This window comes from Scomber japonicus, chromosome 4 (genome assembly GCF_027409825.1).
Source record: "Scomber japonicus isolate fScoJap1 chromosome 4, fScoJap1.pri, whole genome shotgun sequence".
In the NCBI taxonomy this organism is placed as follows: Eukaryota; Metazoa; Chordata; class Actinopteri; order Scombriformes; family Scombridae; genus Scomber; species Scomber japonicus.
Genome location: NC_070581.1, coordinates 17,759,594 through 17,782,489, shown reverse-complemented (window position 1 = coordinate 17,782,489; position 22,896 = coordinate 17,759,594). Strand labels below are relative to the sequence as shown.

The 22,896-nt window shown below is 41.5% G+C and overlaps 2 protein-coding genes across 3 annotated transcripts in view; one reads left to right on the top strand and one right to left on the bottom strand.

The window, feature by feature from the left end:
• Positions 1 to 22,896, top strand: part of lrp1ab (low density lipoprotein receptor-related protein 1Ab) — a 90,053-nt gene that overhangs the window by 55,577 nt on the left and 11,580 nt on the right. The window contains exons 27-69 of one of the 2 annotated variants that reach the window (XM_053318167.1): positions 362 to 606; positions 1,511 to 1,642; positions 2,505 to 2,732; positions 2,857 to 3,031; positions 3,408 to 3,502; positions 3,654 to 3,803; positions 3,925 to 4,065; positions 4,230 to 4,358; positions 4,448 to 4,579; positions 4,701 to 4,835; positions 4,961 to 5,090; positions 5,219 to 5,345; positions 5,935 to 6,086; positions 6,235 to 6,359; positions 6,605 to 6,979; positions 11,215 to 11,404; positions 11,549 to 11,753; positions 11,863 to 12,055; positions 12,344 to 12,469; positions 12,572 to 12,700; positions 13,068 to 13,187; positions 13,564 to 13,677; positions 13,859 to 14,008; positions 14,104 to 14,226; positions 14,399 to 14,515; positions 14,641 to 14,769; positions 14,882 to 15,010; positions 15,166 to 15,306; positions 15,472 to 15,659; positions 16,654 to 16,837; positions 16,938 to 17,023; positions 17,112 to 17,231; positions 17,380 to 17,567; positions 17,664 to 17,869; positions 19,636 to 19,824; positions 20,360 to 20,508; positions 20,761 to 20,854; positions 20,974 to 21,090; positions 21,242 to 21,361; positions 21,455 to 21,577; positions 21,672 to 21,797; positions 21,913 to 22,029; positions 22,683 to 22,789. In XM_053318167.1, the coding sequence (XP_053174142.1) occupies positions 362 to 606; positions 1,511 to 1,642; positions 2,505 to 2,732; positions 2,857 to 3,031; positions 3,408 to 3,502; positions 3,654 to 3,803; positions 3,925 to 4,065; positions 4,230 to 4,358; positions 4,448 to 4,579; positions 4,701 to 4,835; positions 4,961 to 5,090; positions 5,219 to 5,345; positions 5,935 to 6,086; positions 6,235 to 6,359; positions 6,605 to 6,979; positions 11,215 to 11,404; positions 11,549 to 11,753; positions 11,863 to 12,055; positions 12,344 to 12,469; positions 12,572 to 12,700; positions 13,068 to 13,187; positions 13,564 to 13,677; positions 13,859 to 14,008; positions 14,104 to 14,226; positions 14,399 to 14,515; positions 14,641 to 14,769; positions 14,882 to 15,010; positions 15,166 to 15,306; positions 15,472 to 15,659; positions 16,654 to 16,837; positions 16,938 to 17,023; positions 17,112 to 17,231; positions 17,380 to 17,567; positions 17,664 to 17,869; positions 19,636 to 19,824; positions 20,360 to 20,508; positions 20,761 to 20,854; positions 20,974 to 21,090; positions 21,242 to 21,361; positions 21,455 to 21,577; positions 21,672 to 21,797; positions 21,913 to 22,029; positions 22,683 to 22,789 (6,451 nt within the window). Of the gene's footprint in view, positions 1 to 361; positions 607 to 1,510; positions 1,643 to 2,504; positions 2,733 to 2,856; positions 3,032 to 3,407; positions 3,503 to 3,653; positions 3,804 to 3,924; positions 4,066 to 4,229; positions 4,359 to 4,447; positions 4,580 to 4,700; positions 4,836 to 4,960; positions 5,091 to 5,218; positions 5,346 to 5,934; positions 6,087 to 6,234; positions 6,360 to 6,604; positions 6,980 to 11,214; positions 11,405 to 11,548; positions 11,754 to 11,862; positions 12,056 to 12,343; positions 12,470 to 12,571; positions 12,701 to 13,067; positions 13,188 to 13,563; positions 13,678 to 13,858; positions 14,009 to 14,103; positions 14,227 to 14,398; positions 14,516 to 14,640; positions 14,770 to 14,881; positions 15,011 to 15,165; positions 15,307 to 15,471; positions 15,660 to 16,653; positions 16,838 to 16,937; positions 17,024 to 17,111; positions 17,232 to 17,376; positions 17,568 to 17,663; positions 17,870 to 19,635; positions 19,825 to 20,359; positions 20,509 to 20,760; positions 20,855 to 20,973; positions 21,091 to 21,241; positions 21,362 to 21,454; positions 21,578 to 21,671; positions 21,798 to 21,912; positions 22,030 to 22,682; positions 22,790 to 22,896 lie in introns of both variants that reach the window. The other variant, XM_053318166.1, reaches the window with a different exon arrangement.
• LOC128357796 (galanin receptor type 1-like) lies at positions 7,545 to 9,441 on the bottom strand. The gene has a single exon (XM_053318173.1). It carries the CDS (start codon positions 8,916 to 8,918, stop codon positions 7,881 to 7,883), a length of 1,038 nt encoding a protein of 345 aa, XP_053174148.1. The 5' UTR covers positions 8,919 to 9,441; the 3' UTR covers positions 7,545 to 7,880.

Sequence of the window (22,896 nt, the reverse complement as noted above, 5' to 3'; positions counted from 1 at the left end):
TGACCAAGTGTACCATGCTCAAGCACACCTCTTCCAAGCGTACCGTACCAGGGAAGTATACCATACTCAAGCACGGTACATTTGCACTCACACTAGCCAAATAATCCGGACTTTAGGGGGCAAACGTGCTTAGGCACGGTACGATTGCCTAGTGTGAGTGCGCCCTTATATTGTTTGATGTACTGTTGTTGTGTTATATGTGCCTTGTAAGGTGTCCTTGAGTGCTTTGAAAGGCACCTTTTTAAATAAAATGCATTATTATTATTATTATTATTATTATTATTATTATTATTATTATTATTGTTATTATATATTTTAGCTCTTATATAAAGTATATTCCTCTGCCTTATTGTTTCTTCAGGTCGGATGCTATCTACTCTGCTAAGTATGATGGTTCTGGGCTGATTGAAGTGTTGCGGGGTCATGAGTATTTGTCCCACCCCTTTGCTGTCACCATGTATGGAGGCGAGGTCTACTGGACTGATTGGAGGACTAACACTCTCGCAAAAGCCAACAAATGGACAGGACATAATGTCACTGTAGTCCAGCGCACCAACACGCAGCCTTTTGATTTGCAGGTCTATCACCCGTCCAGACAACCCCAAGGTAGTTTGCCCACCAGATACTTTACAGACACATAAACACTCAGACCGAGATCACTCATATCTCAGATTTAGCTAGGCCTATCAACAAGGCTGACTGCTTTGGGCTTTAACTCAAAGGAGAATGGTGACAAACTTGCAGTTTGTTGCTGATTGTGTTGATTCACATCTCCTATTCCCAAAGACAGCTGACCTTTTTAGAGCTGTGAGACGTGTTGTCTCCTCACACCGGCAGCAATTTGGACACCTCCTGCTGCCTTGTTGATCAAAAAGTCACCTCACTATTTGGCATTTCCCACCAGCTGGGTAGAAATAAAACCATACTTCCGTGACTGTCATGTGTTGATCTCACAGCTACGCATGATTGACAAGATGGCAAAAGGATAGTCAAAAGTGTTATGCAGTATGCTGTCACATTGAACTGTCACCTTGAGGTTTAGTAGCCAACAGCTATAAAATCCCAAAGGTGTATGGGTAGCAGAGAGGCACTGGGCCCTCTAATTGGAGGCAGGAAAAGAGAGATCTCATGGAATTGTTGATTGACAGCTGCAGCTAATCTTCATGACAGTGATGAGGCTACAAGCTAAGTTGACAAGTCTGGCAGACAAAGTCTTTTTCTACACTCTCATTCCCCTTGAGGGCCCATTGATGGAGAGGTCCATTATTCATACTGTGACACAAACAGCATCTCACATTAAACCATTACCTAAGTCTGAAACTATAATGTATAAACTACTTTCATGTTTTCTCTTAAAGTCTTTGACAATATCCTTTTCACGGCATTCTGTAGATCATATAAGGTTACAATGAAATAGCTCATCGGATTGTCTTTCTTACATGCAATCTCTTGTCTTTATATGTTGTTTATATTTCACAATGCTTCCTTTCTGGCTTTTTCTCTTTTCTAGCTCCCAACCCATGTGCCACTAAAGACAATGGAAGCCCTTGCTCCCACCTTTGTCTCATCAACTTCAACCAGACCTTCTCCTGTGCATGCCCTCACCTCATGAAGCTGCAGCCTGACAAACGCACCTGCAAAGGTAAGGACACATACTGGTATTCACAAACCTTTAGGCATTTTCTTGTAGCTAAACAACACTCTGGTGGAGCATGTACTCACAGCACAACACTGTCATATATTATCCATGTCATCAGGGAGCAAGGGAAAGACTCTCTGTTTTGCAGGAATATTTTCTCACAACTGTCACGACTGCTACGGTGCCCTCAGCTCCTGAACGAGATATCAACGTCATTATCTGTCATCTCTTATGACAGAAGATCTGATTACATCTTCTCTGTTTGTGCCATATGGCTGTCTTCATATTCATTTGATATTTACGTATCATTTCATATGATATGTAAATAGTATATGTAAAGACAAGTTTAATATTTAAAGCCTTTTGTGACTGCAGAGGAAGTGAGCGCTCTAGACCTATGTAGCCTGCTTCCCTTCTCAGCTTGAGGCTAAATTAGCTGCTACAAGCATAACACACACACACACTTTGCTTTGTGTATAATGTAGGTGCCAGATTTTGACAAGAAAGAATAATGTGTAGGTTATAGATAGTAGGACAATATTACTGGTTCTGCTGCATAGATTTTTGTCTAACAATAGTATTGGGGTGCAATGCTAAATCGATGTAGTACTCTTTTAAGCCTTTGTCACCCAAGATATAACTGACTCCACCCTTTTGATTTTGGAGGAAAAGGAGCCCAAACGTATTTAATTTGAAATCAATCACTGAGATTCAACAGGAGATTAACACCAAAATACCAGTGTCCTTGCTTTCAAATCAAGAAACCATATTTAAATAGTTTGAAGACATTTCGGGCAGTGAAGAGTTATTGAAATTCAGCAGAAAAAGTGTTTTTTAGTCTCTGTTCTTCATTTTCCTTTTACAGAGTCCCGCAAGTTCCTTCTTTATGCACGTCAGATTGAGATCCGAGGAGTTGATGTCGACAACCCCTATTACAACTACATCATCTCTTTCACTGTGCCGGACATAGACAATGTCACAGTGGTGGACTACGATGCTGTGGAACATCGAATCTACTGGTCAGATGTCCGAACACAGACCATCAAGAGAGCTTTCATCAATGGCACTGGAGTGGAAACTGTTGTTTCTGCTGGTAGGCACAATCCTGTTATCCAATTCTTCTGAGTATCTAATTAAATTTTTTTATTTTATAATGTATTTTTGTTTGTTTTTTAAATTAAATCATAAGTTTATACTTTGACTCTTACATTCTCTAGACCTCCCTAATGCTCACGGGCTGGCAGTAGACTGGGTGTCCAGGAACCTTTTCTGGACCAGCTATGATGCCAATAAGAAGCAGATCAATGTGGCTCGACTGGATGGATCTTTCAAGAATGCTGTCATCCAGGGCTTAGACAAGCCCCACTGTCTGGTGGCGCACCCTCTGCTGGGGTGAGTTTTACCTCCAGTTAGATTGGCCTGCATTCAGTTGATGATGTTAATTCCCTGTCTGATGCACTTTTTTTTGTTTTCTGTTTCACTCATTAACACCTAATTACCAAGTGTCTGCTATGTTTGATTTCACAGCTTACTTCATTTTCACACAGATTTTATTTGAACTTGGGGCCTATGTGCTTTAGGACAATACACTTTTATTAAAGGTTTTTAGGTATAGCCGTTTTCCCTGACTGCTACTCCTTTTGAGTTACTAGTTGTTCCTCATTTTATAATCCTGCTGTGTCTTGTAATGCTTTATTGGAAGAGCATTGTTTCCCAGAAAACATTTCAACCCCTTTCATCATCTCATATTATTCATATCTCTCCTCAGGAAGCTGTACTGGACTGATGGTGACAACATAAGCATGGCTAACATGGATGGTAGCAACAGGACCACAATCTACACCAATCAAAAAGGACCAGTAGGTGAGCAGATGTACCCCCTACAGCCATAAATTGCTGACTGCCATATGATACTGAATCTCTCCTTAACTCTACTGGATGAGTGCATTGACTTAAAATGTTACTGTGACCGATTTCTGTGCACAATAGCATTATTATTATTCTTTCTTCCCAGGCCTCTCTATTGACTATGAAAAAGAGCAGCTGTACTGGATTAGCTCAGGAAACAGCACCATTAATCGTTGTCAGCTGGATGGATCTAAACTGGAGATTCTGGATGGTGTTAAAGGCAAACTGACCAAGGCTACTGCACTGGCTATTATGGGTAAGATGAAGAATAGTGTCTTTGTATTTTATGATAGTTGCATCATGTCAAAATCTCAAACTTACTCAGTCAGTGTTAAATGGACCACATACCAAGATATGAATCATTTCACTCACTGCAGGAGACAAGCTGTGGTGGGCAGACCAGGGAACTGACCAAATAGGAACGTGTGACAAGAAGGATGGAGGAAACTGGAAGATTTTGCGAAATAACACCTCCCCTATGATGCACATGAGGATCTATGATGAGGATGTACAAAAAGGTAAGGAACATTACTCGGCTTGTGGTATAAAATCTCATGTTCTGAAGTTGATGTGAAACTGACCAATATTTCAGGCAGGGTAAACAAGTGAGGGATGATTGAATTATTTTTCAGCACAATTTCTCAGTTTTTATTTGGGCCTCACAAATCTCCTTTTCCTTTAGCGGGTATCAATCTATGTAGTAACAACAATGGAGACTGCTCCCAGCTGTGTTTGCCCACCTCACCAACAACCAGAGCCTGTATGTGCACTGCTGGATACAGCCTTAAGACAGGACAGCAGTCCTGTGAAGGTAAGACACTGCTTCACAACTACAGCCACACATAGAGTTGGAATGCAGTGTGTCCTAAAAACAAAAAGTGATTGTGCTGTCTCGAGCAGGTATGGGCTCCTTCCTACTTTACTCCGTTCATGAGGGAATCAGAGGAATTCCACTGGACCCGGCAGACAAATCTGACGCCTTGGTGCCAGTGTCTGGCACCTCTCTGGCTGTTGGCATTGACTTCCATGCTGGTGAGTGACACTGAGGGACACCAGTAATGAGATTTCTTTGCTTCAGTGGCATTTTAAAGCTGTCATCATCTCAATGAAGTAAGTATTTATAGGATGACACAAAAAGCATCTTCCTTTACAGACAATGACACCATCTACTGGGTGGACATGGGCCTAAGCACCATCAGCAGGGCAAAGAGAGATCAGACATGGAGAGAAGATGTGGTCACGAATGGCATTGGCAGAGTGGAGGGCATCACAGTTGACTGGATAGCAGGTCTAGTCATAAAATAACATATTTGAAATCCTATTTTAATCTGTCCAGCACTTGTGCATACTTAATAATTACACAAGCAACGATAAAGGGCTCCATAGCTGATCTATATCGCTTTTCTTTTATAGGAAATATTTACTGGACTGACCAGGGCTTTGATGTGATCGAGGTGGCCAGGCTGAATGGCTCCTTCCGCTATGTGGTCATTTCACAGGGCCTGGACAAGCCCCGAGCCATCACTGTCCACCCAGTGAAAGGGTAAGAGTGTCAACCAACAGCTAAATTCTGCCTTCTATAACTGTGTTACTTTAAGGTACTTCCAGTGTAGTTTACTGCCTAGTATACTAAAATGCTTAAATCACCTCTTTTGTGTCTTTGTGATGCAGGTATCTGTTCTGGACTGAGTGGGGTCAGTATCCTCGTATTGAGCGCTCTCGGCTGGACGGCACTGAGAGGCTGGTCCTGGTCAATGTGAACATCAGTTGGCCCAATGGAATCTCCATCGACTACGAGGTGTGGATCACAGATGACATCATAGCACTAAAGACCTTCTTAAACTCATTTGTCTTTAACAGAGAGGGTGTTTCCTATGTCTAGTCTAGACATAAATACACTGCGAATGCCCAGAGACCAATTGACTCAGTCTGTTATGTAATAAGAATTAAGCATATCTTTTCCAATTGACTTTTCATGCCCTGTGCTTTCATAAATTGAATTTAAATTATAATATATAATAATTACCTTTACTTAATATATCCACAATGTTAATTACAAATAGTTATGTTTATGGTGTGTTAATTCTACCAATATCCCATATTACTGTATCTGCCTAATATATGTAGCCTTATAATATTTAAAAGTACTTAAAGTTTAGCTTTAGAGCTCATACAAGTTGTACATTTTGCTAATGCTGGTCACCTAAAAACATGCATACAAATACTCAGTATTTTGTATTAAACTGGTAGATGCTGTAGCAAACAAGCTAAAGGGGGTCTGTGTTTCTAAGACATAAACAAGCCAGTCTCCCAAATATCTTTTTATTTCATTTTAACCTTCCTTGCTTGAACAGTTAACAGTATTTATTTGTGGTTTGTGCCTGCAGGAGGGTCTACTATATTGGTGCGATGCCAGAACAGACAAGATTGAACGCATCAACCTGGAGACAGGAGAGAACAGGGAACTGGTACTGGCCAACAACAACATGGACATGTTTGCTGTCTCAGTTTTTGAGGAATACATCTATTGGAGTGATAGGTCAGTTCAGTGGTTAATTAATTTAATCGAGCTATTTTGTTATAAAATATTTCTCCATACTTTTTAATACATGACAGCTTTTGAATTATGTGCAATATTTCAGTTTGCATCATATTGTTAATTATCAGTTGTGCTGTCTTTGGTTTAGGACTCATGCCAATGGCTCCATTAAGAGAGGCAGTAAAGACAATGCTACAGATGCAGTCCAGCTCAGGACTGGCATTGGTGTACAGCTCAAAGATATCAAGGTTTTCAACAGGGCCAGACAGCAAGGTAGGAACACACACCCAAAACACACATTCTCATAAGCTTAACCACAAACCATGAAAATTAGCTTTTTCACTCTGAATTCTAGCACAAATGTTCTCACAAGAACGTGAGAGTGTGCCACTTGGTCCTCACGTGTCTGTTAAAACAAGCCCTCACACACACTGATAAAAACTTTCACCAACCAACTTAAACAACACCTCATTATTTGTTAAACAGCATGCCACATAAATTTGTCACACTCTCCCCAGGCACCAACGTCTGCAAAGACAACAACGGCGGGTGCGAACAGCTGTGTCTTTTCCGTGGCAACACGGAGCGCACCTGCGCCTGTGCTCATGGCATGCTGGCAGAGGACAACCGCAGTTGCCGCGACTATGACGGATACTTACTGTACTCGGAGCGTACCATTCTGAAAAGCATCCACCTGTCTGATGAGACAAACCTAAATGCTCCAATAAAGCCGTTCGAAGACCCTGACCACATGAAGAATGTCATTGCCCTCAGCTTTGACTACCATGGTGGTGGAGGGAAGGGAGCCAACCGCGTCTTCTTCAGCGACATCCACTTTGGCAATATCCAGCAAATCAATGATGATGGCACCGACCGCAAGATTGTGGTGGACAGTAAGTATGAAGTCATTAATCACAGAATTTTTTCATCAGCTTCAAAAAAACCCACTAAGCTCCACTAAGCTCACTCACTATTTGCCTATAAACCTTTCCATTTACTTTCTCTACATGTATTTTAGCTCTGTTGCTTTGTGGTCCTGTTCTTTTTATCTTCTCTATTAATAATTGAATGTTGTTGCTCATACTCTCGACACTGTAAACACCCATCATCACGCATGTTGACAACACGAGTACCCAGGAGGTTCCACTGTAATGAACACACAGCTGCAGCTTTTCAACTAGAGGAGATTGACATCACTTAGGGCTGCCACTTGGAAGAAGACACACTACACACATACACACACAAACACACACACTGTGCTTTTTGCTTGTTTAAACACTGAAGTGTCTTTTAATTCCACACTCTCTTTAAATGATTCAAGAGTAGGTTGTTGAACTCCATCCAGAAAGGCATCACATTTAAAAGCCCTGGACCAAAGTTTTTCTTAGTAAGCAATATTCAAAGCATTAATTCTTAGAATTAAAAAAAAGACAGGAGAACAAGTAAGGTGCATGGGGTGAGTGTGTTTATTGATGTTGCATTGAGTTCAGGGTTTTGAAAAGATTGTGAAAATGACGGCCAGTTTTTCCACATTAGTTTTTCATCCACCAACTACAGAATATATTTCATTTAATCCAATAGAGGTAACAAGAAAGTGTTACAGAGAAAGCAATATGATACAGTCCATTTTAATCAAAGGAAATTCAAAATTTTAGCTCAAGCATGTTAAGAGTTTTGTCTGATTTAATGCATAAGAATTGATTACATTTAACTGCTGTAAATATGATATTGATTTTATATATATTGCCCAGCGCTACGGCCAGATTTAAATGAGGTAGCAGTGATCTCGACGAGTCAGTTTTGTCCTCTTTCTGAGCTTGTGTCCAGCTCAAAGGGCTGAACCACGTCCCTGCTCATCACATGAGGACAATCAATTAGACAGCTTTTACACCATGCCCAGTGCCCTCTTCCCAGTTCTAGTAAGTCTCTTCTAAATTTCTGAGACATAAACCCATAGAGTACAGGATTTACCACTGCTGCCGAGGATGCCAACAGTCTTGCCAGGATGGCAATAGTGTTATAGCCAGTTGAGGATGTAATGGTTCCTCCGATGAAGGAGAACATGAGGGCATAAGAGGGCAGCCAGAGTACTGTGAAGACCAGGACTAGGAGAGCTGAAGTGTGAGTGACCTGGCGCTGATAGCGCTCCAGCTGAGGGGCATTCCCAAGCAGCCGTGCATGCCGAAGAAAACAGTAAATCTTGGCATACATTAATACAATGATGCCCAGTGGTAGAGCAAAGGCAAACAAGAAGAGGGCGATGCTGTAGACAAGCTGGCTGAAGTCAGACAGGAAGGCAAAGCAGTACACAGCGTTAGATATGGTAACCGTGCGGAAGGCAAACTGCGGTGCTGCCAAAGCTGAGGCTGGGACCCAGAGCAGAGCTACCATCAGCTTTATTCGTCGGTTCATTCTTGAACGGTACACCCAGGTGGGGTGTACCACTGTGAGGTAGCGTGTCACAGCCAAAGCTGCCAGGGTAAACACTGATGCAGACGAACATGCCACACCCAGGAAGCTGATGGTTTTGCACAGGAAGCTGCCGAAAGGCCAGAAGCCCAGGGTGATGGCAGAGGTGTGGAAAGGCAGGCAGAACAGCAGCAGCAGATCAGCAGCACTCAGAGCCAGCAGCAGGGTGTCTGTACCATGCGGAGGTTGACCATCTTTCCTCCTCCTACCAGTTAGGATGGTGATGACCAAGATTTGGCCCACCAGGCCAGTCACCAAAATTATCCCATCCAGAATTGGCACCAAAGCCTTAATCAAAACGTCATCTGCCCTGTTCATTTGGTCCAGGCCACTGCTGTTTACTTGCTGCCCCAAAGTCTCCATGCACTCACAATAAAAGTCAATTTACTTAATTAATCTAATGGCCTGTTAATGTTAGAGCAGCATGTTCACACAGCATCTGAGTGATGCATCTGTTGGCTCTAGTTCATGTTTTAAAATGTATTAATCACAGGCCTGACCACACTCCATTAAGACGGCTAGTGCTCTCAAAATGATAACAATTAATTAAGCAGTTAAGATCATACTGCTCAGTTGACTTCGTCATTGACCTTCATAATCTGTGTTCTCGCTGGAAAACAGATTAGAAAGTGGTATATTCAAGTTTATTTTTAGTTTGTGTGTTAACTTGTAAATGTGACCTGCAAAAATATACAGTCCATTATTATGTGGTTGGAATTCATTTTCAAGTGCCCAGAGATAGTCAAGTGGTTAAGTGTGCTGCCTCTAGAGCCACACATGCTCCTGTTGGTATCTGGTTGAATCCCGTAAAAATGAAAGTCTCTTTCACTCTTAAAAATCTTGAAGTTTTCCAGCTGTTTGAACTACATAAAACAACTTATATGGCACTTGCTTTTTCTAAAAAATAAAATCAAGGGATGTTCTCAGAAAAACTCTCAAAACATTGTGCTGTTATCCAACTTTACACAAAAAAGAAAAAGAAAAGATGACCTTAAAAAGCAGTCCTTGCACACTGGCTTTCGCTTGGCTGCATCAGCATGTTTGTCATAATCCAAGGAGCAGTTTGGGTCAAAACCGGAGAGATGTCAGTGCAGTAGTACTCTATTGATTTCTTGAAACCAGGCAACAGTGGACAAATTCATCCCAGTGGTTGCTACCAGACATTCCACTTTAAAAGCAGTCAATGCTACTTGATGCTAAGTGGTCAGCGCGGTAGGAGGCATCTTGTCCATTTAGAGGTTCCTTAGAGACGTGTAAACCGCAGAGTCCACCAATAGAAGAGTTATTGTACAATTTACGCAATCTTCAATCTTTGAGGGAAAAAATACATAAGTCACTGTCATAAAATGAACGGCAACAAAAGCTTTGAAATTCACATGTGTCCACTGGATTACTATACTACTCCTGTGATTGTCAGGCTCTGTTCTGAGTATGCAATGGTCTTCCCAACAGGTTTTCTCCATTGTTTGCACAGTAACCAGGGGCTGAGCTGATCTAGGCAAGGGGAGGGGGACTCTGATGATTCTCATTACATAATATACCCACTTTATCCATTCCATTCAGTGTATTATCTTCCTTAAATGCAAGCAATTAGCTGCTCAAGTGCACTTTTTTGTCATTTTTGTTTTGTACAGCCAGAGCAGATCAGGTAAAAAACACACATCTTTGATTGTGTGACACTATATGTTAAAGTGGTCTTTTAGGTGCATTTAGGTTGGTTTACTAGGAATTCAGCCCTAAAATTTTCAGCATTAAGGTTGATTATGGCACTTCGTCATTCATCTAAAATGTCTATTAAAGGGTAATTATTGACTTCCAGCCAAGAGCAAACAGTTCCTTGGAGTATTCAGGTTTTTATTGTTGGGTGTAAGTGGTCATAAATGTGGTTGCTAGTGTGACTACAAACAGATGGATGCACACCTTGGAACCCGTAAGACTGCACAATAGCGTCCCTTTCCATGTTGTGTGTCATGGATGCACCACAGATAAAAATACTACCGTATGGACTATGAGCTGGTGTTTAAGAACCAAGGATGAAAGATATTGAGAGCAGCTGCTTTATCTTTGCTGTTCACGGCTGACTTCTTCACACTGGCCTGTGTCCCTAAAGTGACTCAAGCTTTTCCAGCAGCAGTTTTCTGCTCAGAAAAAGAAGTCACCATGAATAAGAGTATCCACAAGGAGTTGTATTTGTATGTTCAGCCATGAAATGACAGAATGATACACATTAAACTTAACTCTCTCCGGCTCTGTGTACTATTGCTTCTGTTTCTCTCTTTTTTTACTCTGGCCTTTTTATCTTGTCCTCACAGTGCTTCATCATTCATGAACTTATCTGGGAAGATGGGAAATGGGGGTGGTGGTGGCTTTAAAGCATTTACCGCTACCTCTTAAACAAATTCCCACGAGTTAACCATGGGTGCAACTTCTTAAAACATGACAGTGATTAATGATTTGTTGAATTCTCACTGAAGGGGCTCATTAAAGCTACTACTAACACCCTTAAGAGGTGATATTTTTTTTATAGTGGAATAAAACAGAGTTAGTTCTTAAGTTTTTTACATCTCAGTGTTGGCTCGATGGCAACAAAATAACTATAGCCTAAAAAATCATCATGGTCCAAAATATTTACAACTTTTCTGGCATCTCTGTTCCACAGATGTAGGTTCAGTTGAAGGCCTGGCGTACCACCGTGGTTGGGATACGCTCTACTGGACAAGTTACACAACCTCAACCATCACTCGCCACACTGTGGACCAGAGCCGCTCAGTGGCCTACAACCGCAACACTGTTGTTACCATGTCTGGTGAAGACCACCCCAGAGCCTTTGTACTGGATGAGTGTCAGGAGTAAGTCACTAATATCAAAACTTGGTGTTTACACAGTATTGGGGCCCAGTTCCAATATCCTTTTTTCTCTTCTGAACAGCACATGTGTTTTAGTTCAGTCACCCATACATTTTATACCAAGTCCTGTGTTTGTTCCCACCACAGTCTCATGTTCTGGACCAACTGGAATGAGCAGTCCCCCAGTATCATGAGGGCCTCCCTGAATGGAGCCAATGTGCTCGTCATCATTGGCAGCGACATTAAAACTCCCAATGGCCTGGCCATAGATCACCGTGCAGAGAAACTCTACTTTTCTGATGCTACACTGGACAAGATTGAACGCTGTGAATATGATGGAAGCAGCCGTTATGTAAGGAAGCCTTTTCAATTATTTCCTTAGGCTCTAAAGAAGACCTCGTCAAGGCATTGACTTACATTTCATTCATCTGTAAAATTATCCCTAAAATGTTCTGTTTCAGGTTTTGCTGAAGAATGAGCCTGTCCATCCGTTTGGCCTGGCTGTGTATGGAGATTACATTTTCTGGACTGACTGGGTAAGGAGGGCGGTCCTTAGAGCTGACAAATACACAGGAGGAGACATGAAAGTGCTCCGTGCTGACATCCCTCAGCAGCCAATGGGCATTGTTGCTGTGGCTAATGACACCAACAGCTGTGAGTATCATTCATTGCAGTAATTGCTAAGCTTCTATATGTTGCTCCTCTCAATTACATTATTCAAGCTAGTAATATGGATGTTACAAAGGCTTGTTTTATCATGTTCCTAAGCAGCTATTTGCCGCGCTTGTATCATGTACTTCATGAAATGACCACAAATATGGCCAAGCTAGACAATCTTTACAAAATTTAATTCATTTTACATGCAGAGAGAAAAGTCATCTTAAAAAATTAACACATTAATACCCTACCCCAATTAACCCTAATGTGTTATATATTCCTCAGGTGAGTTTTCTCCTTGCCGAACAAATAATGGAGGTTGCCAGGACTTATGTCTGCCCACATCTGATGGAAGGGTCAACTGCAGTTGCCGTGGAGACAGACAACTTCTTGATGACAACACATGTTCTTGTAAGATAAAAAGAGACTGCTCTCAAGCTTTAGAATAAAATGTAGCCTTCTCGTTATTAATAAGTTGAATGTCTTTCAATCCAAATGTTTCTATGTCACTAGCACTGAATGTGTCATGTGGAAGTGTGGATGACTTTGAGTGTGGAAACGGTGACTGTATCAACTATAGCCTGACCTGTGATGGCATGGCCCACTGCAAGGACAAGTCTGATGAAAAGCAGTCCTACTGTGGTAAGTTTTTTTTACTGATTTATTAATTAGTGAACAGTGAGATCTCACAGGTCATCATTTATACTTTATGTTTCAGATAATTAGCTCATGGTCCTAATCCTAGCAATTGAGAGTGAATGAACAAATGCATAAGGTTATTATTAGATTTCCAGGGGAGTGATTGCTAATATGTGACTACAGAATAGTTAAATAAGAAGTAGAGAGAGACTGCCAAGTAAATAAATGTAAGTTGTGAGCTCAGTGGATGAGTGGAGATAAATTACTTTGATTCACAATAGACAATACAGCTTATTAGTTTCATTTATTAAATTTTGAAATGGTGGATTAGGCCTTATCTAAAGTCTCATCTATCCCTGTTCCTCCACAGCCAATCGAATTTGCAAGAAAGGCTACAGACGCTGCATGAATGGCCGCTGTATCGGCCACCAGTTCTGGTGTGATGGCACAGATGACTGTGGTGACCACTCAGATGAACTGCCTTGCAACAGTAAGTAGTTAATGTCCATTTTATAGCTGCACCTTATTGAATTATTTAAGCTTTGACAAGTGAAATCATGCCAATCTATGTTTGCATGGTATTGGATTTTGGCACATTTTTGGCTACACAGCCCATTTGTGTCCCATAGAAATGTTTTTTCCTGACCTGATCACATTGTCTGAATTGCACAGTTTAATGACAAGTTAACTGATTTAGCTCTGCAAGAGAAGACATGCAAAACTCATTAAAAAATGACATGGCTTTGAGGTCTGGGTTACAAATCTTGGATGTGCTCATTTTAGCTTTTTTCTTATTCAGTTTTATTTGCTTGTGAGGGTTCTCTTGCCCCCTTTATGTGATATCAAAATGCCTGTCCATCTTGCAGTGACTCTGTGCAAAGTAGGAGAGTTCCAATGCAAAGATGGGAGCTGCATCTCCAACTTTAGCCGCTGTGACCAGGTGGTCAACTGTGAGGATGCAAGTGATGAAATGAACTGCCGTAAGTAATCTACCATCATTTTCAACACCATTTCTTGTCCCCTCCTATTCACTTGTGGCAGCAAGGGGAAAGTGGGCTCTCTACTCTGTATTGAAAACAGTGAGATTCATGTGGGGAAATGAGCTTCAAGGATAAGATCTTATAAAGTAGGTTTGAAAATTAATGTTTCCATTATTCTCAGAAAGCACCGACTGTTCCCGTTTCTTCCGCCTGGGAGTGAAAGGAGCTTCCTTCCAGAGCTGTGAGAAAACCACTTTGTGTTACTTGTCCTCATGGGTGTGTGATGGCAACAATGACTGTGGAGACTTTTCCGATGAGAGAAACTGCCCAGGTTTGGTGCTTTGTTTCCCCTCGAACATGCCTTGCCTTTTCTGTTATCTTAAACTGCTAAAATGTAACCTTTTTTTTGTTGTTGTTGTCTTGCAGATAAAAGGAAACTTAAATGTCCAGTCAACTTCTTTGCTTGTCCCAGTGGCCGCTGCATTCCTATGAGCTGGACATGTGATAAGGAGAATGACTGTGAGAATGGGGCTGATGAGACTCACTGTGGTCAGTCTACTACAAATTTTTACTCTATTACCCACTCTGTTCTCTGGACAACACAAAGCATACCAGATTGTTTTTTTTAGGCTTCCCACTGCACATGGAAAACATGAGTTCCGGTCATGGTCAGTTAGATCATTTCTCCAAAATGCTGAGTTGTCCTTGCCCTCTCTTCCAGACAAATTTTGTACATCCACCCAGTTTGAATGTGGGAACCATCGCTGCATTTCCAGCCACTGGGTGTGTGACGGTTCTGATGACTGTGGTGATGGTTCTGATGAGGACCAGAAATGCAGTAAGTGACACTATAACTTGGAGAAGCACTTTATCTCACGCCCAGCCAATGCATAAGACTGTGCTGTTGGCCTAAGATTTCCTGTTACATCATCATGTAACTTTCCATTGTGTTTTCCATAATAGAATCCAAAACTTGCAGTCCTGAGGCTTTCCAGTGCCCCGGCTCTCATATGTGTGTGCCACAGCGCTGGAAATGTGATGGAGACAAGGACTGTCCTGATGGAGCTGATGAGAGTGTCAAAGCTGGCTGCAGTGAGTGGGACAGTTACAAAATAACCTCATGGAAAATGTGTCATCTTTTGTGTTTTGAAGGATAAAATACCCAGAAATACATGAACCAAGGTGTGTTCTTTTCCACATCCAGTGTATACCAACAACACTTGTGACGTCGAGAATGAGTTCATGTGCCAGAACAGACAGTGTATCCCCAAGCACTTTGTGTGCGATCATGACATCGACTGTGCTGATGGCTCAGATGAATCCCCAGAATGTGGTGAGTGTGTGTGTTCTGGAAGAGAAATTGAGGACAACTGATGGGAAAGTTTGAAACAAAATAAAATAAACTAAGAGAGAACATGATTACAGATTGTTTTGGTATCAATACAAACTGAGGTTGAGGTTAATATTGAACATTGTGTCCTGGTATAGAATACCCAACATGTGGTCCTGATGAGTTCCGCTGTGCCAATGGCCGCTGCCTCAACCAGAAGAAATGGGAGTGTGACGGAGAGTTTGACTGTCAGGATCGCTCTGATGAAGCTCCCAAGAACCCTCGCTGCACTGACTCTGGTAGTGATTTTTCCATTTGTCACCATTTATTTTATATCTCACTACAACGTTTATTATTCTGCCTAACAGAATAAAGAATGGATCATAAGAGAAAAGCTTTGTACAGAAAAGCCATCCTGTGTCAAAGTGACACTAATCTGATGTGCTATTTGTCTGTGATTTCAGAGAGGACGTGTAATGAGTCAGCCTTCATGTGCCGTAATGGGAAGTGTTTGAACGAGACTCTGCTGTGTGACCACAATGATGACTGTGGTGACGGCTCTGATGAACTCAACTGCTTCATCAACGAGTGTCTCAACAGCAAGCTCAGTGGCTGTTCACAGCTCTGTGATGACCTCAAGATTGGCTTTAAGGTAAGTCAGCTAATTGGTTTGTTTAAATGTTTTTCCCCCAATTGTTTTCTGCCAAAGATTAACAATAAGTAAAATCCAATTACTTAATGAACTCACTGTTTTAACTGCCCATGAAATTATATGTCTGTTAGGCACACAGCTACGTTACAGACAAATGGGTTATGTGCTATTAAAGGTGAATTAAGGAGGACTTAAAGTAGAAAAGTTGGGAACCACTCACTTCAGGCATGCGGTTATATAAGACAAAAACATGTTTTGGCTCTCTTTCTAGGAGGCCCATCTTAGAACAGCTTGAACTCTATGTGAACTCTCATGTCTGTGGTGTGGAGGCTGTGGTCTGAGCCTTTGTACAAATTTGTACACGAAAATGATTCATTTTATGCTGATGGATTGTGTTGAATGCATCCTAAGATCAAGTCAGCATATTAATTTAGTGTTCGCACAAGATATAATTCTACATAACTTCACCATCACAGATTGGCCCCAGTGTGTCTTATTTTGTGGGAACTCTGCAAATTCCCACAGAACAGCTAAGAAAAGCCAGATTTGATAGTGAGAGTGTATGTCGGAACTCTTTAAAAACACAGATGTGCTCATGAGAAGTGACAGAGTTCAAGCTGATTTTGACTTTCTCACCGAATAAATGCCTTTACTGTTCCTTGTGATAAGATTAATTTAAAATCACTTTCAACATCAGCTTATATTTTACCATGTTGTCGCTTGTTGAAAAACCATCTTACAAATTATGTTCATAGCTACCTATTTGATAGTAAACACTGGATTTTCACTGTTGAGTTATCTGAAATTAGTTTCAGTCAGTTCCACTTTACATAGGAATTAGGCGGAAATTAGGTTTTTGGTGGAAGGAAAAAACACATAGGTTTTGTGACAGGTGGTGGCAGACTCTTGTAATTGGTCCAAACTAAAAGTAAGAAGTGTCAAATCTGAAGGCTGTGAGATTTTGACACATCCCCTGTGCTCTTGGCCCCTTCAGTGCAGGTGTCATCCTGGTTTCCAGTTGAAACGGGACGGGAAGACATGTGTGGATATAGATGAGTGCACAGCTACTTACCCTTGTTCCCAGCGCTGCATCAACACACACGGCAGCTTCCACTGTCTCTGCGTGGATGGCTTTGATCTCAGCCCCAATGACCCCACCATCTGCAAGTCCACATCGGGTATGGCACGCACGTGTGTGTTTTGTATTTCACTGGTTGCTCATAGCCAATTCAATTCTGAAGCATATGTTTTATTTTGTTTTTCCTCTGGCGTGTGTAGAAGTGGAGCCCTACTTGATCTTTGCTAACCGTTACTACCTGAGAAAACTCAACCTGGATGGTTCTAACTATACTCTTATAAAACAGGTGAGACACATTTCAGTTTCACTTACTGAAACAAAACAAATTGTCATCATTCATACACCTGCTAATACTGCACCTACCTCGGTTTCAGGGTCTGAATAATGCAGTGGCGCTAGACTTCCACTATGCAGAGCAAATGATCTACTGGACAGATGTGACCACTCAGGGCAGCATGATCCGACGCATGAATATGAATGGCAGCAACATGGAGGTCAGTCAAGAAATCAGATGCCCTTTAATCTAAATGCATATTTTAGCTATATGTATAGCTAGTGGATAATTATTACAGCCAACACATAAATACAGTACTATATTTACTTATTTTTATTATCTGATCCTGTGACTGACGGACCCAGCAGGTATTACACCGGACCTCTCTGAGTAATCCAGATGGCCTGGCAGTAGATTGGGTGGGCGGGAACTTATATTGGTGTGACAAAGGCCGGGACACCATCGAAGTGTCAAAACTCAATGGGGCATACCGGACCGTACTGGTCAATAGTGGTCTGAGGGAACCTCGAGCTGTGGCTGTGGACGTACGCTATGGGTGAGAAACACAGTACACACAATACTCAGGTCATTATAACTGCATTTTTAATAAATACATGTAATTGGAACATTATATTCATCCCCTTCTGCATAGGTACCTGTATTGGTCTGACTGGGGTGACAACCCCCACATTGGGAGAATCGGGATGGACGGCACCAACAGAAGTGCCATCGTAGAGGACAAGATCACCTGGCCCAATGGACTTACCCTGGACTTCATTAATGACCGTATATACTGGGCAGATGCCAGGGAGGACTACATTGAGTTTGCCAGCCTGGATGGCTCCAACAGACACACAGGTAACAGACAAGTTTACAATCGCACAGAGATACGTTTTTGTTACGGTTTTACACACTTGTGTCAAACTTGACTAATGGAAACTCAATAGAAAGTACCATTGTAATAAAAGTTATGGAGAAAGGATGCTGTCAAATACTGCATAGTTGCAACTTGAAAAAGACAGAAAATACACCAAAGGTATTTTTATAATATAGTTATTGGATAAGTCTTTTGAATAAAACTGAAAGAGAACTGAGCAGCTCTCAGTTGTTTTTATCTTCCCGTGTTAACCTGAGAAATACTTTACCAACATCACACAGGTAGTAAAAGAAGTGCAGAAACGTGATATTTAGCACATTGGGTTTTACTTTGGCTAAATTTACAGGTTTGGGCAACTGTCAAAATGACTATCCTCCTTTTGGTGCAAGAGGAAAGTGTCATGCATACATATACATACTTGTTTTGGAGCCACAGAGCATAAGCAGCCAGATCAGATGGGTGTCTGCCGGGCTGGAGTCCTGCAGCACAGGCCTGCGGGACAGAAACGCTGAATAGGGGAGATTGTTCTAATCACTGGGGCCTCAAGCATGTGTGATGTCTGCATAGCACTCAGTTGTTTAGCACACTAAATGCTACAATAGTTAATATTGTCAGCCAACCAGGCATGCAGAGGAATGCTGCAGCACAGAGGGCGTCTGTATGGAAATGTCTCATATTTGCAAGATATTGGCTTCTCAACACGTATAGACAGCTATGGCATCCTAACCTTTCTCTGATGAAGAATGTACAAAACGCAAAGTTTTTGTTTTTGACAGTGGGTGTCTGGGATAATATACAGTCATGTCATAAGGGCTTTATCCAACAAAGTTCACACAAGGAAACTGCTACTGGACTTTGTTTCAGAAAAGTCTAAAACCTGCAACATAAATGAAATATTTATATGAAGTTACCACAAGAACTATAATCAACTATATATGTAATAAAACGCTACTTAAACAAAGATAGTCCATGGTGATGGTTAGAAACAAAGACTTGGTTTTGATGATCGGGCACTTTTTCGGGCATATTTAAAGATTCTGGCTTGTATTAGCTTGATGGTGTTGGTCCACCTCTAGTGTGTCCATTGAGTTATTAACCCATCCTTTGACACACACAAACACCACTGTGTGTGCATGTGTGTATGTTTGCAGAGCAAGGCCTGTTTGAATTCTGATAAGGAATGACCAAAGGTCGCTTCATGCTAATCTGACTAATATCTCAGTTCAACCTGGTGTTGTAAAACTACTCCTGTCACACGATAATATTTTTAATTGTTTAAAGCAGGTTGCTTGTTAAAATCAATGCTGAAACCATAGTCACCTACTGCCAAATTGTGTTCAAGTTGTACGTCACGTGTGCATGCTTCACATGTGTATCGCTGCATGTACACAGTGCATGTGTGATGGAGTAGTATTGCTGTGTTTTACAATAGAACCTAATGGTGTGTTTCCATAATGCACCAACCTCAAACACTGAGAGCAAACACATGAAATGACAAGGATATGTGAGCAGAAAAAGTGCAATAGAGTATAAAGCGTAATGAAGCATGTAAACCATTACATAACACACAGATATACTGGAGCCACTGTAGCTGTGCACCCCACCCTGCCTCTGTTTTATATTAACACTGCAAGATTTTCCCCAATATTTTTTCTTTTTTAAATGGGAAAAGTCACATGATTATAAAATTGCATAAAAGCACAAGGCTTCCTTATGAAAACTTAAGTATGTTGTCTGTGGTTTGCAGTTCTGAGCCAAGACATCCCTCACATCTTTGCCATGACGCTGTTTGAGGAGTACATCTACTGGACCGACTGGGAAACAAAATCCATCAATAGAGCTCACAAGTCTCTGGGTACCAATAAGAGCACACTGATCAGCACACTGCATCGGCCCATGGACATCCACATTTACCATCCTTATCGCCAGCCTGAGGGTAAGAGACGCACTACAGTTAGAAGCATGTAAAAATGGATGTTAAGAAGGTTTGAGAATTTCACATAAGACAACTTGTAAGTATATCATCCCTAGTTCCCAGGACTACACAGTTTATTTAGTTGAGGCACAAAGGCATCAGATGAAACAGTGGAAAGACTTTTTGTTCTTAACATTTAATTAAACAAGTTAAGTATCAAATTTGAGGTAAATATTAATTATCAAACTCTAATTAGTTATATTATATTTTTTCACATTCCATATTTTTTCCACTTCCCAAATTACCTGTAGTGTCAAACAGGTCTGACTCTGGTGCACTGTAATGTAAACAGTGTACAGCAAGTATGAAACTGTGTCAAGATATGGGAATTAATTTTAGGTATTAAAATGTAAATATGCAGACACGGACTCTACGTAATAAGTACGTAATTAATTCTTCCCTGATCTAAACCGGATATCATAAAACCGCAATCTTGTGCTGAGAAATGTCCATGCAGTCAGACATAATGTTTCCGCTCTGTCTGTCTCTTTGCCAGTGCTCAACCACCCATGCCAGACGAACAATGGAGGCTGTAGCAACCTCTGTCTCCTTGCTCCTGGAGGAGGCTACAAGTGTGCCTGTCCTACCAACTTCTACCTGGCCAGTGATCAGCGTACTTGCATGTCTAACTGTACAGCCAGCCAGGTAAGGAGGCTGTGTAAACACCATCATCAATGCAAATATGACTAAATGACTGCAGCTGATAAGTGGCTTTTCATATCTTGATGTCTCGCTGTTGTTTGTTTGGTGAACTGTTTATGCCTGGGGATTCTCTATTGACAGCTGGCCGGCTGCCCAGTGCTAGCAGGATCTGGCTTTGTCAAAGGCATCATAGCAGTGGAGTGCTGGTGTTATTCCCTATCATCTTGCTGATTAATTTCCCTCTCCTTGATGTAGTTTGTCTGCAAGAATGACAAGTGCATTCCTTTCTGGTGGAAATGCGACACAGAGGATGATTGCGGTGACCGGTCAGATGAGCCAGCAGACTGTCGTGAGTGTTTGAGAGAAATAATGAGGAGATGATATAGTATTTAAATCCTTTAACGTGGTACCTCAGTGTGTTGAGTTCAGTGCAGTGCTTATAAACTTTGACTCTTTCTCCCATGACAGCGGAGTTCAAGTGCAGACCTGGGCAGTTCCAGTGTGGTACAGGCATCTGCACCAATCCTGCATACATATGTGATGGAGACAATGACTGTCAGGACAACTCAGATGAGGCCAATTGCGGTACGTCTCTGTTTCTTCAAGATTATTAATGTATCTCATGTCTTACAGTTTCTTACATTTTTAATAATCTGCATTTGGCCATGTCTACCTTTTCATTACTAATTAGTGCTGCTTGTTTCTGTGTATGTCCACTTGTGTCACTGCACTGCAGATATTCACGTTTGCCTGCCCAGCCAGTTCAAATGTTCCCACCCAAGCCGCTGCATCCCAGGCATCTTTCGCTGTAACGGCCAGGACAATTGTGGAGAGGGAGAGGATGAGAAAGATTGCCGTGAGTAGCCTCCCATCATAGATTGTACACTGCCATTCTTTTATTTTGTTTAATTTCAGACTGTAACTATATATATTTTCGCTCCTCCTATAGCTGAGGTCACATGTGCACCCACTCAGTTCCAGTGTGCCATCACCAAACGCTGCATCCCTCGTGTCTGGGTGTGTGACCGTGACAATGACTGTGTGGATGGATCTGACGAACCTGCCAATTGCAGTAAAACTCCCATTTTATTTTGCCTATGTTTTATTCTGAGTTACCCCAAGAATCCTTGCTCAACATAACCGACCCCAAATATTTCCTTCTCCAGCCCAGATGACTTGTGGTGTGGACGAGTTCCGTTGTAAAGACTCTGGGCGCTGCATCCCAGCTCGTTGGAAGTGTGATGGAGAGGATGACTGTGGTGATGCTTCGGATGAACCAAAAGAGGAGTGTGGTGAGAATATCCTTTCCTAATAAAATATATATTAATATATTAATGGTGTTTTGTAATGATAGGAAGTCATTCTTTCGGTTTTTGTTTAATTGAAATAACATTGTGATTTGTACAGCTGAGAGGACGTGTGAACCATACCAGTTCAGATGTAAGAACAACCGCTGCGTACCAGGCCGTTGGCAGTGTGACTACGACAATGACTGCGGCGACAACTCAGATGAGGACAAGTGTGGTAGGTCGAACCGTCAGCCTGTAAACTTCAGACTTAACACTGTCAGCATCTGTTATCTGTTATCTCAACTCATCTAGTGTCACTTACACTCATGTCCTTGCCTCGTCCACCGGTTACATACACACTTTGTACCTTAATATGTTTATTCTGTACTAATTCAATTGCTAAGCACTAACGTCCATTCTCTGTCAATTCTAATGCATCTCACCTCATCTGATATTTGTTTCATTTCATACTGTCCTGTTGGCATGAGCCAGAGGTAAGTTTCTCCACCATCATATAAGAACCATTGCCTGCGTTACCTCCCCGCTGTGTCTTCATTCTCATGCTCCTGTCCCCACTGTGAGAGTCTGCAAGCAGTTTATAATAGATAAATTATGTTGTACTGTTTACCTTTTGCCACTAGATGCCACTGCCCAAGACTTTCTTTTTTAATATATTAATACATAGAAACACTCACATCAGTTACAGTGTATTAAAATACATTAATATAACCATGAGACTTATTGAGCTCCTTTCATTCTCTCATATGACTTTGTGCAGTGTCTACATGTGTCTTTCACATGATCCTGTCAGTCGTGGTCCTGTGTTTCTGCCGAATATTAAAAAAAGCCAATATAACTACTATGAATCATGTCTTTCTTTTTCCGTAGTGCCTCGAAAATGTTCAGAAAGTGAGTTTGCCTGCACAAATGGACGCTGTATTGCCGGAAGGTGGCAGTGCGATGGAGACCATGACTGTGCTGATGGATCTGATGAGGTGCTGAAACTTAATGTTTGGGTGCCCTTGAAGTATTATTTAACAATGTCTCCATTAATTGTATATATTCAGTATTAATTTGTGAGTATAAAAGCTGATCCTAGGCT